General features: G+C 59.6%; 3 protein-coding genes across 3 annotated transcripts; 2 read left to right on the top strand and 1 right to left on the bottom strand.

Moving 5' to 3' along the window:
- Window positions 1-2676: 2676 nt before the first annotated feature.
- EHS24_007797 (uncharacterized protein) lies at window positions 2677-3252 on the top strand (the record flags this gene model as incomplete). The annotated part of the gene is made up of 3 exons (XM_028623141.1): window positions 2677-2825; window positions 2882-3032; window positions 3103-3252. The coding sequence occupies 3 exons, from the start codon at window positions 2677-2679 to the stop codon at window positions 3250-3252; spliced, it is 450 nt and encodes a 149-aa protein (XP_028476074.1).
- Window positions 3253-5753: 2501 nt separating this feature from the next.
- KIN1 (serine/threonine-protein kinase KIN2) lies at window positions 5754-9068 on the bottom strand (the record flags this gene model as incomplete). Its single annotated transcript, XM_028623140.1, has 4 exons — window positions 5754-5858; window positions 5956-8226; window positions 8290-8761; window positions 8905-9068. The coding sequence occupies 4 exons, from the start codon at window positions 9066-9068 to the stop codon at window positions 5754-5756; spliced, it is 3012 nt and encodes a 1003-aa protein (XP_028476073.1).
- A 4306-nt stretch (window positions 9069-13374) lies between these two features.
- On the top strand, window positions 13375-14304 carry EHS24_007795 (uncharacterized protein; the record flags this gene model as incomplete). Its single annotated transcript, XM_028623139.1, has 3 exons — window positions 13375-13491; window positions 13840-14022; window positions 14086-14304. The coding sequence occupies 3 exons, from the start codon at window positions 13375-13377 to the stop codon at window positions 14302-14304; spliced, it is 519 nt and encodes a 172-aa protein (XP_028476072.1).
- Between the last annotated feature and the right edge of the window lie 795 nt (window positions 14305-15099).

The raw sequence follows: 15099 nt of genomic DNA, 5'->3' as shown, positions 1-15099 counted from the left end.
TGCGTGCGGTGTTTTCTTGCTCGCTACAGGTCTTGTAGGATTGCTGGATGCCAGATGCAGGGGTTGCCGTACATCAGGCGCGGGGAACCACCTGTATCCGGCATGGTCCACGTTTGGCTCGACGCTCGGGAGCTATGCCAACCCGTAATGTCGGACACATCTCTCTCCACCACGGCCACCGCCTCTCACTCTCTCCCGTGCTCTTGCCGAACGCTATCCGACGGCAGTTAGAGCAGCGACGCTCTGCCACTTGCGGGCTCTCTGTCTCTCTGTCTCTCTCTCTCTCGGCCCTGTTCACACCGCACACATACATATGTACTGCGAGCCCGGTGCCAGCGCCAAGGGGACGGGAGTCAGGGAGGCCCGAAGCCTCTAATCCTAAAGCTGAGCCAAACCGCAAATTAATGCGCAGGCCGTGTGGGATTGTGGGCCCTCTTCTGGTGTTCCTCAAACCGACGTCGCTCTCGTCGCCACTGACGTGGTGCAAAGCGGGTGGCGCTCGCTCCAGCGCATCGGGAAAACGGTCTCCGGAACCCCGAGTGTCAAGGGCACTGCCAGTGCGCCAAGGGGGGAGCAGACACCAGGTGGCAGAAGGATCACAAATGGGCCAGACTCTTGTGGCCGCTCGTCAGACTAGCGCGCTTTGTGATGGGCTGCGTTCCAGGTTGTCCCCCCCCCCCCCCCCCCCCCCCCCACCCTCTGCGCTCTCCCCCACCCAACGAGCGGTCAGGATCTATGGGTACGTAAAAACAATACGTCAGGTGTCGCAGGTGTGCGGTGTTCAGAACTGCCAAACCCGGGACTCTGACATGACACTTCTCTGGCGTCTCTCGGTCGGGCAACTGCAAAGAGGGTTGACCCGCACCGACATCCCGTTCTGGGCGGCACAGGGCGGCAAGTCGTCGGTAGCAACTAAACTCAGAAACTGTCTCCCTCGCTTTTCATCTGCCCAACTCCGAGGATCTCGGAGGTGGGGTGCACCCAAACATATCCCGGTTACCGGTACCATTGCCATTCTAGAACACGTGTGGCACAAGGCGAGGGCCGTCAAAGGGTCTCTCTGGATGAAGCGCAGGGGTACTTGCACCGGGAAAGCTAATGGCCGGGCCCCGCTGCAACTCGGCCACTAGAGTGGGCTATTGGTACGAAGACGTGGGATTGACACCCACAGAGAGTTTAGCAAGCATGAAGCGTGTGTGTGACATATTTTGGTAGGATTCCTAGAGTCACGCCTCCCTCTTTGTACGCGCCTCTGACGTCGCAGGATCGCAGGCATGTTCGGTACATGCACTGGGAGCCTATTCAGATGCGGTGGCGCGTCCAGTGGCACACCAGGCGTTCTTCCTCTGGTCCTGTGTTTTGTCGCCTGTTTCCCAGACGAAACAATGCATGGATCCGTACAAAGCAAAAGCCAAGAGTCGTGCCGTGGAGGTGGTGGCCGTGGCCGTGGCCGTGCCGTATGCGCCGTGTCTCGAGTCACGCGCGCGCCCATAGCCCAGCCCAGCCCCCAATGGACTCTGCCGGAGACGGTTCCTGTGTCCTGCATGGTCCTGCATGCTCCTGCATGGTCCTGCATCGTCCTGCTCCAGATCTCACGAGGCAGTCACCACCAACGCCTCCCCTTCATGCCACTCCCTTGACCCGACATGCCCGACGAACCTGACAATTGTCTGGGAGGTCCTCCGGATCGGGCACTCCTACAATGCTTCATTAGGAACATTGTGCGTGTGCGTGCACCATGTATCTCAAACATGATGCAGGGCACGCCGAGCGAGCCGCCAGAGCCGTGAGGCGAGCCGCGGCTGGCGGCGGCAGAACCGCCGCTGCTTCATGTTGCGGAATACTAGGGAGCAGGACGTCGACGACATTGATTGTCCGGAGAGCGGTCGCGTGCGGCTGCCGCATACCGTTCCTCCGATTGCCCAAAGCGTAAGTATGGTGCAGACACTTACATATGTAAGCTCAATCAAGCGAAACAAGGAGGATCACACTTTGCCTCATTCCTCACGGTTGGACGGCGGGCCGGCGAGAGCACACGAACGAGTCGCCGCTACAAGGTGGTACGATACTTGGTCCCTCGAGACCGTGCGTTGACTGCTCTTGCTCTCCTCGTCTGCATCGCACGGCCAAGTCGCACGGAGCGGTAGACGGACTGACTGATGAACGCACGTAAGCTGTGGATCGCTGGCGCCACCGGGACATGTGCCACACTGCAACCGGACCCGTCCCTCCTCGCTCAACGGTGTCGCTCGACTGCGTACCGAAAGTATCCTTTGAACGTTCCCACAAAAACTACTCTGTTACCAGGGCAAATATGCGCATGAGCAACACTATGGACAGTTCAAACGACGGTGCGTGCCCGGTTCCTTCATGTCGGGCGAGGGACCGGCTTGGCTTGCATCCATTTGCATACGTGCTTTTGCAGCTGGGTTCAATCCGGGCTTGTCGGGGAGAGACGCATAACGCCAGAACGAGGCTCCGCTGCCACGGTGTGCAGATGCGGTGGCGGTGAGCTTTTCGGTAAGCTTCAACGGGGCGGGCGGGAGCATGGGCATGGAAGGCGGCGGCGACCCCAACTCTCGGGCCCTCGCGCACCCGCAACTTCCGGAGAAGAGAAGACCAGGTGTCGCACGCCGGTCCAGCTGAACGACTCGTTTAGGGACACGAAGGGCCGACATGACGACCGAGGCGACGTGGAAAATGGAGATCGGGAGACTCGGAGACCAAAAGGTGTTGTGGGATTCTGATTCCGACCGCAACCAGACCTTCCTTGCGCCTGCTAACGCTGCATGCTGGGAACCTGGGAACTGGGAACTTGGAACTAGGTAGGAACACACTCTGATTGACTCTCAAAAGGTAGAACTGGGACGCAAAAGGGCAGTGCAGACATGGCATCGGAAAGTGGACCGCAAACCAGCGACTACCGATGGTTTGGGCCACAAGCAAAGTTCAGGACCCCACTGTGGCAAACGACTGGGTGGGTTTGGGGTCACAGTTCATGTGTGGAACCAGATCCCAAGTTGCGAATTAAGGTGAGGGCAAGAGGTCCTTTACGTACTGCAAGCGTTTGAGGTGACCTTGTGAAATTCGGTTCCGGTGTAGAGTCGACAGAAGCTGGGTGCGTACACCCATAATGCCGTACCAAGTGTGCCAGCGCAGACGTGGCACCACCCCAAGCCGTATGCCACACGAAGGACGCATCAGGGTCAAGCTGCCGAACGACACATCTCCAGCACTTTGCTCCTACAGTGACGCATTCACATGCCTCTCGGGATCTCGGTACTGTGTGATCGCGAGCAGCGTGGCCTGCATGGTGTCAAGGGCAGAAGCGGTGCTGCAATAGAGTGTGAAGGTACCGCTCCGCACAAGCTCCAAAAAGGTACGGTACGGTACGGCGAGCGTTAAACACTTCTAGTTTTTTCTGGGTTTTTTTTTGGTTGGTTGGCCCTTGACTTCCCCCCCCAGGTCACTCCCAAACCTTGGCCGTACCCGTCCACTTTTTCCAGTACGCCTTATTCTCTCCCGTGATAGTCTCTGCGAGATCTCACGCCACCGCATGAGCCCGGGAAGCATACCGTAAACATCGCCGCTGAATGTGTGCGCACTGCCAAGCCAACTGGGATACACATCAACGGCACCCCTCCGGGTGCCCGTTGTCATGGAATTCTGTCAGTTCACCCCTTTCTTCATTCCACGGTGCGATCGGCTGCGACAAAACACAACAACCACAGCACAGCCTGAGGAGGGCACGATTTTACCCCATACCCGTCCATAACTACACGCCGGCGGGGGTTGTCAGGTCACCGTGGCAGGTGTTCTCTCGGTACCCGATTACCTTTGTCCGCGGCGGTGCCTGCGCTCCACACGACTGGGAGCGCCGTCCCTCGACCTGTCGAGTTACGGCCAAGTTACGACCAAGTTACGGTCCCGTATGATTAGTTGCTGCAGCTCGCACTAAGGGGGGTATCTCGAGGGGAAGGTTGAGGGAGCTGCGGGCCGTGAAGACTACGGCGGGGAGCGGAGGTTGATGAGTGACGACAGCCGTGCCCATGTGCCCATGTGCCCATGTGCCCCCACTTTACCCCTCACTTGCGCGTCCTCCTGTTTCTGCCGCACGCGCCGTGCTCGTCACCATCGTTCTTCCCCGTGAATCTCGGAGATGACAGTGCTATGAATGAACACGCATGCGAACACGACGACGACACATGACACACGACACGACACGCACGCGCCACCATGCCACCACGGCCACCACACGGGGAGTTTTATGAACACGGGCGAAGTGTAGTGACGCGTCAAAGCCGCGCTTGCAGCGGACAGTTTGCCCGAGACGATGGCCCCGCGTGCTAGCATGTCATGGTCGGGTGTCCAGACGTCAGAGATGTCGGACAAGTCCCACACGACCCCTATGGGTATGCGTAGGAGCCTCTCGTTTCTAACCCTTTCCGGAGAATGCGGAAACGGCCAATCCGCGCGCCCAGGATAGCACGATGATGAATTAGTCGAGATGGCAACGTGTGGGGTGTGTTTTGCTTGGAGCTTGCAGATGCCATCGTGTCGTCCTGTAATCAACGACGCTCCGAGCTCCGGCATCCCGGTGCCCGGCCAGCGCTCTGAGCGACCAAGGTTCACTTCGGGTGCGGCTAGTCTGCGTTCGCTCGGAACGCTTGGAATGGGAGGTCGCGGACGCGCGCGCGTGTGTGTGTGTGGAAACCCAGTGATCGCGGTGCCACGGTTCCCAGGATCCCGACCATCGTCCCACTCGCGAACGCTCCACAGCGACAACGTGCACGGGATCGTTGGAGGACAACGGCAGAGGCAGCGGACGTTGGGTGGCAAAACGAGACGACGACAAAGTTTCAACGGGACGGCACATATGTACACCCAACGCGCGTCGGTGCTGTCATTCGGCGGGAATAGTTAACTTTTCACTGCGCATTTCACCGGTCCGTTGCAGCAGCGGCACATCCCACCCACACACCCCTAACAATCAAGTCTGCACACTTGGTAACACCCTTCGCTGGGCCGAGCTTGTGCTTGTCGCTTCGCTGGAACAAAATGCAAAAGCAGACACATGTCGGCGGCGGCATGCACCGCAACCAGACCGGGCGCACGCTGGGTGGCAAAAAACAAACGGAAAATGAGGAAAAACTAATCATGGAGGAGATCCCCAGCCGTCCCTCCCCACACGGCCCAATGGCACCGCCACGGACCTGCCAAGTGGCCTAATTATGGATGAGCTTGCTTCGACCTCTGATGCCACAGATCTTGCGTGCGTGCCCGTCGTACCGTCGTCGCCGCCGCCCACGTTGGCGGCGCACCCACCGCAACGCTGGCCGCCGGCACCGTCTTCGCGCGCTGCAGTGGGAATGTATGCGCACGTCGGCTTCCCGCGTTGCGTTACACGGAACGAACGGCCCCGCAGAGCAGACCCACCCCCCCCCCCCCCCCCCCCCCCCCCCCGGTGGCCGTGGCCGTGGCTGTGCGCGAGCGCTGCTGCGCCGTGTCCGTCTGCCGTTCGCATGCTCGCCCCGATGCCCATGCATGTGATCGCATCCTGCGCGTACTGACGTAAAAAGTAGAGAGAAAGTGGAAAAAGTAAAATAAAAAAGAGGACCAAACAACGGGATCGATATAAACTAATCCGGGTGTGCCGGCACTGTTGGCCGGGTGCGAGGGAGGTGTGGGCCAGTGGCCAGCGGCCAGCGGCGCCGGCCGCCTTTCGTATTGCGTGCGCGTGCGTTGCACACGGCTTACAACCGCATCTCGCGCAGAATCGTCTTGGCGAGCTGCTGGTACTGCCATCCGTCGCCGCCGATGCGTCGGAACTGGATACCATGGAGTGGGAGCCACGGCACCTGAGGGGGCAGCGTTAGCACAGGTCCTCATTGACACGGACGGGCATGGTTCGTGATGAAATGCAATCGTCCTTGTTAGTGGAACCGTAGAACGTACCTTGACAACAAACACTTCAAACCTAACGCAAAGCGGGCTCTGGGCGCCAAACTGTGCACCCCAGGCGTCACCGTCGTCCTGGTCCACCTTGGCCTTGCTGGGTGTGGACATGGACGCGGTGTCGAGCATGCCAACGGTGCCCGACGAGCCGCGGTCGTGGTGCGCAGGGGACGGCGAGTCGCGTGAATTGGCGGTCGAGCCGGTCAGGTCAGACTTGCGCAGAGCCAGCCTGTTCTTGCTGGGGGAGGACTCGATGGACTGGGAGCCCGGTGGGACGTGGAGCGAAGAGCGTGCCTCGTCCCCATGGACCACACTAGCGAGGTCGATCGAAGGGACGTGGATGCACTCGAAGCCGCCACGGATGGGTCGGTACTTGATGCCGACGCGGTCGAGGACGTGCGAAATGTCCTTGAGTAATGTGCGCGCAGACTTGGTGCTGGTCGTCGACACTGAGAAGAGGCCCTTGAGGTAGACGCTCTTGACGTCAATGTTGGCAACGTCTGCAGCCTCAATCTCGTCCACCTCGGGCGAGCCGACGGGGCGGATACCACCGCTCTTGTCCTGGATGATACCCATTCCAAGCTGCAGAGGCCACTCGGGAGGGGTGACAGGTGGGGCAAGAGTGTTAGTGTTGGAGGTCCGCTGGCTGGTGTCGCGAGACAGCGACGCCTGGCCCATCGTGTTGGTGATGGAGCCGACAGACGTCCGGCGATCACCACCATGCTCCTGTGACAGCCTCCGTTGAGGCGTGTTTCCGTCCATGGCGTGGAGGGGCGCCGCAAGAGAGGACGGCGACATTGCTGCAGACGCAGCCTGGGACTGGCCGCGACGGTGTGCCGCGCTGTGCATGGCGGGGACGTCGGCAATGTTGGATCGTGCGCCGTCGGCCGATGGGTGCGACATGACGCCAGCGGCAGCAGAAGGCATGTCATCTGCACGCACACGAACAGTGTTGGCGGCCTCGCGAGGCGATCCGGGGACACCGTGCTCGTAGCCAGAGCCGTGGGCGGTCGGAGGGGCAGGGAGGCTGGGGAGAGCCATGTTGTAGGCAATGGGCTGGGCTGCCGGCGCGGAGCCATCGACACTGGCACGCGACGAGGCAAAGTGGCTGTTGCCGTACACCTTTGAGCGCTCCTTCTTCTCGCGGGCGAGGAAATAGATCGAGATGAGCGGGTCAAAGCCACTGCTGGGGTCGACCTGTTCCCTGACCACGGCCAACGGCTCCTCGGGCTTCTTCTCCTCCTTGAACAGCTTCTTCTTGAGGTCAAAGCCGCTAAAGCGCTTCTTCTTGGGCGACTCGGACTCGACCGCGAGGTTGTTGTTGGAAGAAGAGCCGTTGGCGCCAGGGCGTGGGCGACGGTCGCGTCCCGCGTCCCAGGCAGCAACACAGCGCTGGTACTGCTCGCTGGTGAGAATCTTGGTGAGGTTCTCATAGATGCCCTCTGGCGTGCCAAACGTGAAGCCCTGCATGCGCTTGATGACATCCATGTCCAGCTCATCAGCGCGGAGGGGCTCGCGCATGATGAGGTGCGAGTCTGGGCGGCCTTCGTATCCCTTGGTCATCCAGGGGTGCGAGAGGACCTCGGCGAGGGTGGCACGCTCCTGCGGGTTGGTGTTGAGCATGCGCTGCAGAAGGGCCTTGCAGTCGTTGCTGAGCCAGGCGGGATACTCTGCAAGACCACGCTTGATCTTTGCGTGGAGCGCAGGCATCGACTGGTCGTCGAACGGCACCTTGCCGCAGACAAGGACGTAGAGGACGATACCAAACGACCAAATGTCGACTTCGGGGCCGGTGTAGAGCTTGGCGTTCAAGAGTTCGGGGGCAGCAAAGTAGAGCGAGCCGCAAAAGGTTGAGAGGTGGCGGTTGGGAGAGTACAGGTTGGAAAGGCCAAAGTCGATGATTTTAATGTTGCCGTTGTTGGAGATGAGAATGTTTTCAATCTTGAGGTCACGGTGCACAATGTTGTTGTGGTGGCAGTAGTCGAGTGCCGAGCCAATCTGGCGGGCAAACTTGCGCGCTGCTCGCTCACGCAGACGACCGTGGGCGATGATGTAGTCGAGCATCTGGCCACCATCGATGTACTCAAACACCATGTAGTAGTGGTTTTGGTGAACGAGAAAGTCGCGCATTCCGCAGATGTACGGGTGGTGCAAGAGGAGCGATATCGAGGCCTCACGGACAGTGCGGATCTCCTTGGACTCGTCCTTTGCCCGGCCGGCTTCACCGGCCTTGCCATCGTCGCGGTGGCGAGGAACAATCTTCACAGCACACTGTAAGGGAGAGAAAACATGTCAGTTCGACGTGGCCATGTAAAGATCAATTAGTCCACTTACTCGTTCTTGTGTGTGGACGTTGACACCGAGCTTGACCTTGCCCATGGAACCCTGTCCCAGAGTCTTTTGCAGGATCCAGTCGCCGACCTGTCGGTACTGGCGCCGCTTGGACGATGACGAAGGGGCGCTCGGGGTGTACTGCGCGGTGTGGGTGTGCGACGCGTTGGGCGGAGCCAGCGGGGTCGGCGGAGGGGGATTCCTCGGGCTGCTCAGTGGAGGAGGGCGCGTGGCGGATGCAGCAGCAGACTGGGAAGAACTGACGCTGCGGCCGACGTAGGCGCTGGCCTCCTCGGAGATGGTTGGCTCATGGGGATGCGAGGACGGGTGCGCCGAGAACGCGTGTGCCGAGGCAGAGCCTTGAGTCGACGGGGTGGGCATGTTGTCTGTTGGGGCCGCTTCCAATGGATTTGACATGGTACGGTGCGGCTCGCGAGCAGCTGCGGCGCGATTGGGGGACCTGGAAGGCGTTCGGCTGGAGACGAGGGTCAGCACATGGGTTAGAAAGGCTGCACGGGACGCGTGGACTGCCCGGTAACCACCGCGCACCACGCAGGCCTAGGTTTGCGTGCGGCGGTGGCGATCTCGGAGCAGCACAGGCTGACAGGGGGGACGCACGTCTTTGTTCCGTCTTGGTTGACGATCCAGTCCCACTCGACGCCCGTGTTCACAATGCCGCCGTAGCTGGGGGTATGGATGCCGTTTGTGTGGTCGTCGCCGACGCTGTGCAAGTGTGCTGGAAGAGGCTCGTAGGCCGTGGGCGAGCGGGCTGTTCGCTCCATATCCTGTGACGGACTGTCCAGAGAGAATGGGCTGCGGGCGGCGCTGCGCTCGGGGCGGGGAGGAGGCGGGGGGCGGCTGCCGTTGCTGTCGGTGCCAATGCTAACAGCAAGCGATCCGGCTGCGGCAGCTGCACGCGGAGCGGCGAGCAGGGTGGGCGCGCGTACGAGTGGGCCAGTGGGACAGGCGTCAGTGCGCCGCGTTCGAGTACCTTTGACGCCGGCGACAGAAGACACCGGAGAAGGCGGGGGTGGGATGGAGACGAGTGTTGGGGGGGTGGGCTGCGAACAGCGGGAAAGGCGCCGACGGACGCCGAGAGGATGGGGACGGGGTCACCAATCAAGCGCGCTTTGGAAGCCCGCGGTTTGGGGGGCGGGGAGAATGTCGTGGAGGACGTTAACGTTAAGCAAGCCGTTGGATGTTCTTGATGCGTGACAATGGATGCAAGCTGTAGTGGGAGGAGGTTGCAGCTGCGAGGCAAGAAGAGAGAGAGAGATGGACGACGATGTGCCGCGACGTGGAGGAGAGACGGGGGGAAGAAAGGTAGGGGTGGAGCGAAACCGGCGACGACTAGCAAAGGTTGATCGTGTGTGGAAGGATGCTGTCGTGGTTGCGGGGAGGGGAATGGAGAGCGCTGGGAGGAGGAGCCGGCGGGGATGGGGAGAGGGGGAGGAGGGAGGGGGGGTATGCGATGGATGGATGGATGGATGCCGGGACGATGTGGATGCGAGATGTGGGAAGAGACACGGCGCCTGGGTGTGTGGATTGCATGTCACTCGGAGGATGGCGAGCGACCCGGATGGGATTTGGCTGGGCGGGCGGGCTGGCTGGCACACGCTGGCTGGCTGGCTGGCTGGCTGTGACGCGCCGCGGGGCCTTTCAAGCGATCAAGCGAGGAGCAGAGAGTCACATACAATGGGGCCAACAGGGTTTCTCGGGGGGACCTCTCACTCCCGTCTCCCCCCTTTTCCTCGTGTCTACGACTTCATATGCTGCATTTACTCTACTATTGCAATCCCCCCCCCCTCTCCCCATACCAGCGACATTAGGCAGACTGGACCAACTGCGGAAAAAGAGCAGGGGCAAAAGGATTGTATGCTCGGGACCTCGGTGGGTTGCTGTTCGTTTCCCTCCTTCTGCCACGCTCGCTCTATCGTTCCGTCTTGTCCATGCCAGACACACTTTTTATACACGAATCGCTAAACGGCACACAACAAGCGTAAGTGCACATGTTCGTTAGCTGCTCATTGCTTGAGCAATTTGGGTTTCGTTTGGGCCGCGGCCGTACACTTTCTCCCTGCTCTCGCCTCTGCTCTCACCCCCGCGTCGACACAAAACTGGCTTTTGTCGCTGGCCAGTCTGGCCAGGGTCGCCAGGCAGGTACCCGACGACAAAGTCTGTCTCTCGCTGCGTCTCTCGCGCGCGTTGTTCATTCTCTGGGACGGGAGCACACCTTGACCAGAGGCCAGAGATCCAGAGACGTATCTCCATATCTCCATGGGGAGGCATGGGGAGCAACTGTGCGGCCAGGCTGACCCGAGCGCACAAGCGACACGCGCCGCACCCACCGCCGCGGGGGGGCTGCAGCCACATTCTCTGGATCTCTGGAATGGGAGAACCCTTAACGTTTCTTTGGCTGGTAGTAAAAACAAATGGACAGCTAGGACAGGAAACGCACAACGCGTGACAGAGTAGTACAGTAGGGCCCGTCACCAGTCGCCAGCCATGCTGCGTTCAACACCATGTTGCACAGGCGTGGCAAGTGTCGTGACGCGTCACCGTTCCCGGCCGCGACCCATTGACGACGTCCTCCCTCCCAGTCGCGAACACGTACAGTATCAGCTGGAAACTAGCTTCAGAACAAGAGATCGACAGGGGTTCCCGTCGCGTCTTGCTAGTCATCATCCGCTGATCCGCTGACCCGAAGAACGAGCAAAACAAACCCAACAAAAGCAAGAGTGTCGGCCGTGTCGGTATAGGGTCTCCTGTAGGCCCCCTCTTGCTTCCCAGACCCCCGACACATCCCATCCGTCGGCCCGAATCCAGCTCGCTACATTGCGTTAGGCCCCTCACGCACGCACCAACAGACGATGCGGGGAGAGAGGCCCGTCGGTGGTTGGAGACAAAGAGACACAGGCCGCTCTGCCCAGGAACACACGTCTTCCCTACCTTTTACGGCGTCCCGCTCACAGCGAGGCAGAACACGCCTCTCGCCTCTTTCGGCAGCAGGGGACGCACAGCCACGACCCCAAGACGCGCAAGACGCGCAAGACGCGCAAGACGCGCAAGACGCACATAGTAGGAGAAAAGAGGGGAGCAAAGGGAGCAAACCGACAGACACACCTTTCCAAGCAAGGACACCGAAAGACACAGAGCACCTTACGCTACTGACGCCATCGTCCAGTGCGCGGTGTGGCCGCGCCACCATAACCGCCAACACCACCACCACCAGCGCCGCCGCCCTCTGACAGACCTAGCATGGCTGACCGGCCCCACAGACCACGGTTGGATCGACCAAACAGCAACGACCATTCATGTCGCGTTTGGCAACTGTGGCGGCACTCACGCAACCGACAGTGTCCATGGCGCACTGACCCATGTGCAGTGTGGGATGAGGTGTGGTGTTTCATCCCATTTGCCACATTGTAGCCAACCCCGCGTCCCAAAGGCAGAAGATGCCTCGGCAGTGGCGTCAGGCGTCAGGTATGCACCGAGGAGTGGCCGACAGAGGTGACTGCCCATCACCCCATCGCTCACTCAATTACAAGAGACATCCAATGCGCCAATGCATACGCGAACACGGGAGGCGGCTACGGCAAACGTGGGCAGAGCCGTGACGCTCGCTTGCCACTCCAACAGCGGGCCGAAGTACCGCGTGTGCACCCTGGAGGCTTGTCTGTGGGTGTGCTCGGTGTCGTTACTCTTGTGGACGTGCTCGTCACCTCCGTCACTCATGCATCACTCATCGCAGCAGAGAGGTCAATGCCCCGTGAATGAGAATCGAATGTGTTACGTAAACTGTCTGAAATACCAGTAGAGGGACATTCGTGCGCGCCCTTTTCGAAGCACGGTGTGTTTCAGGCCGGCAATGAAAAACGCGTCGGCGCGTGTGTCTCCGCCCCGTGGTTCGTGGCAGATCGGCAGACCATGCGTCCTGTTCCCCATCGTCGTCTGTATACTCTTCTGAGGGTTTCTGAGGTTGAGCGCGACGTGACCACTGTCGCACGCCAGTGTACTCGGGCCTCCACGTCGTTATTCACACCTGCCACCGGCGTTTCTCTGTTCCAGGCAGCTCCCCGCGTCCACCACGCCACCCTCCTGCTTCGCGCCGCCATGTGTACCCAACGCCCCCCACCGTCCGCCGTGCCGGCGCCTCAACACGCTACGCTATGACGCGTCTGCTGGCCTGCGGGATGGCGGGCCACTTCTCATGCTGTCTGCAACGCTGCATTCCGACATTGTTCTCGCGATGACGGACGAGGGTGGGCACCGAACACAGGTACGCCGCGCCCTCCCGGTGATAAGGAAATGGTAGAGGGGTAAAAGTAACGGGGGAGGGAACGAACGCGTCCGGGAGGCAACGACCCCCGCATTCGCATGACGACACCGCCCAGTGGCCAGTGGGCAGTGGTGAGGTGAAGGAAGGATCGCGTCGTTGCGTCAGCCCATGCGTCCAAGAGGCACAGGTGCGCGCTCTTTCTCGATCGTCAACGGGCCGTCCCTTGCGCCTCATGGATGCTTACTGCCGCCACTGCCGTGGAGGGTATTCGCGTGCCCTCTGGCTGCCCGTGGCGCTCAGCAGCCACATGCTACTGATAGGACGAGCGAGTACGACGAGTGGACAGGATACACATGTGTCCTTCACAGTCAGGACTTGGACAGTGCATGAGTGAATGCATGCCACATGCTCAGGATGTATCGGCAGAGGCGTGCCGGCGAGTACGTACTGGTTTGTACGATGTCGCACAACCTGGTCAAGGGATGTGATTACACCATGGCGCACTGCTGTCACAGGTCAGGCCGAGTCCCACTCCCACAGTCGTTCACAATGATATTGCAAGCACTCTCAAAAACCAGAAGCCGAAACGCACACGAAAGGATCCCGTCTGTCGCCGTCGTCGTATCGTGTCCTGGTCATGTGTGCCCGACGCATGTGTCGCGACCAAGACACCAGCCACGAAACCCAATCAAAACAGTCCGAGGCGGTGGTACTCGTGGCTCAGTGTCGTCTGCTTTGCGTCCAGGAGTGGATCCGACGTGAGACGTAAGCCAACTCCCACAAACTCGACCCAGGCTCCAGCATCCGACATGCCCCCCTCGACACTGGTCCTGGGGTCATGGGGGTGCCCGGGAGACAGAGGTCTATCCTCTGGTGGGAGAGGTTTGGGTCCTGGCCCTGGTCCCCCTCCAACCTGGTTGCGATTGGTGCGCAATGTTCACGAGCTGACGTTGCTCCTGCCATCGTCGTGGTCTTTGTGTTAGGATGGATGTGCACAAGTGACGCACGCGTTTGCTGCTACAATTCATATCATTGAGAGAAGGGCATGACGCGGTGTGAGCTACAGTATGTGGCGTTTTGTGCTTTAGACTTGGTGCTGATATTGGTCGATACCTGGTTTGGCACGCAAACCATGTTCTTAGCACGCCAAACCAAGTTCTGCGATCCTCTGTACCTGATGCACCTTGCATTTGCTGCTGCCTACTCCGCACGATCTTTCCGGAAGCGTTGACAGCACGCTCGCGACTGTCGACCAACACCGCTGACATAATCAGTCCACCACCGCTGCTGGTTCGTTGCAGACTCCACCAGAAATCCGTAACACCCTACTAGTGCGGCAAAGCGATACGGCACGGCAGGTTTCGAGCATGATGCACAAGTGTACCGCCGGCCATCCCGGTCCCCGTTTCAAGCTTTACGATGAGAACACTCTCCTTTTTTCTGACGTGGAAAACAACGTAACTGCTTTTCCTGGACCTTGCACCTCCTTCCGCTGATCCTTAAACTCGTTGTCTTCACAGCCTCCCGGCAGTGGAGCAGCCTGTCTGCCGTTGGCTTCTGTGGGGCCGCCGGCGGACGGGTCGGTCGTTCCTGCATCTGCCGAAGTCTCATCCGTCACCAGCGGAAGTGCCATCGCAGCCTGCGGACTACAGCATGAAACCACCCAAACTCAAATGATCCACAACGTCTGCCAGCTTCAACAAGCCGTACCCACATGCCAGACTTCGGCATTTGATTGACCCCACAACGGGGGACGGGAAGGTGCCATTTGGCCCGGGTTCGTGTACATGATGGTGTAGCGCAAACATGCTTACAGACCAACTTGTCGTCCGTTGAAACCCCCGTGGCACTGCTGAGGACACAGAAACAGTTGAGTGAGCACAGATACATCCCGACATCACAACGAACGCCTGTGTTACAATGTCTCTGTTACAATGTAAATGATGAGACAGATGATATCCTGTGATCCTGTGAAACAGGGACTTGAAATTGTGAGAAATGGTCCAGAAATCGACCTTATCTGAACCGTGGCGAAGACGTGACGACTCAATCCAGCAATAGCACGTGATGCGACGCGGCGGCCACATATCTGTGCTGCTCATCGCTGTGGCGTGGCAAGAGATCGTTTAGGTCGTTCAGGTCTTCACCAAAACAAGGCTCATTTGGCGAACCCCTGGAAGACCAATGTAAGAGAACGACCTGGGTGAGGTTTCGGAAAAGCGGTCGAAACTTGGTGGCAAAACCAACGATTACCTGTTGTCTGTGTCTGTACAGTACATTAGGTAGTTCTATCTGCTACCCCTCCAATGACCAGTGCATATTAGCATTGGGAATCCAGCCTTGGACATTGCGCTGGCTACCCTGGCGGCGCACAAGAGCGTCCAACCAAACAAAAGCAAACATCAGAACGCCAAGCGCCGAACGGCGCTGCGCACGAGCCGCTGTTTATGCTTCTCGTCAGACGTCATGCTTCACGTCGGCCTTCAGTCTAGATAGCGTATTGGAAGCGGTAGCAGTGTTTTCCTTCTCTCTAT

Source organism: Apiotrichum porosum (genome assembly GCF_003942205.1).
Source record: "Apiotrichum porosum strain DSM 27194 chromosome Unknown scaffold_6, whole genome shotgun sequence".
Taxonomy (NCBI): Eukaryota; Fungi; Basidiomycota; class Tremellomycetes; order Trichosporonales; family Trichosporonaceae; genus Apiotrichum; species Apiotrichum porosum.
Note: the sequence above shows the minus strand (reverse complement) of the source record. Positions and strands in the feature narration are given on the sequence as shown.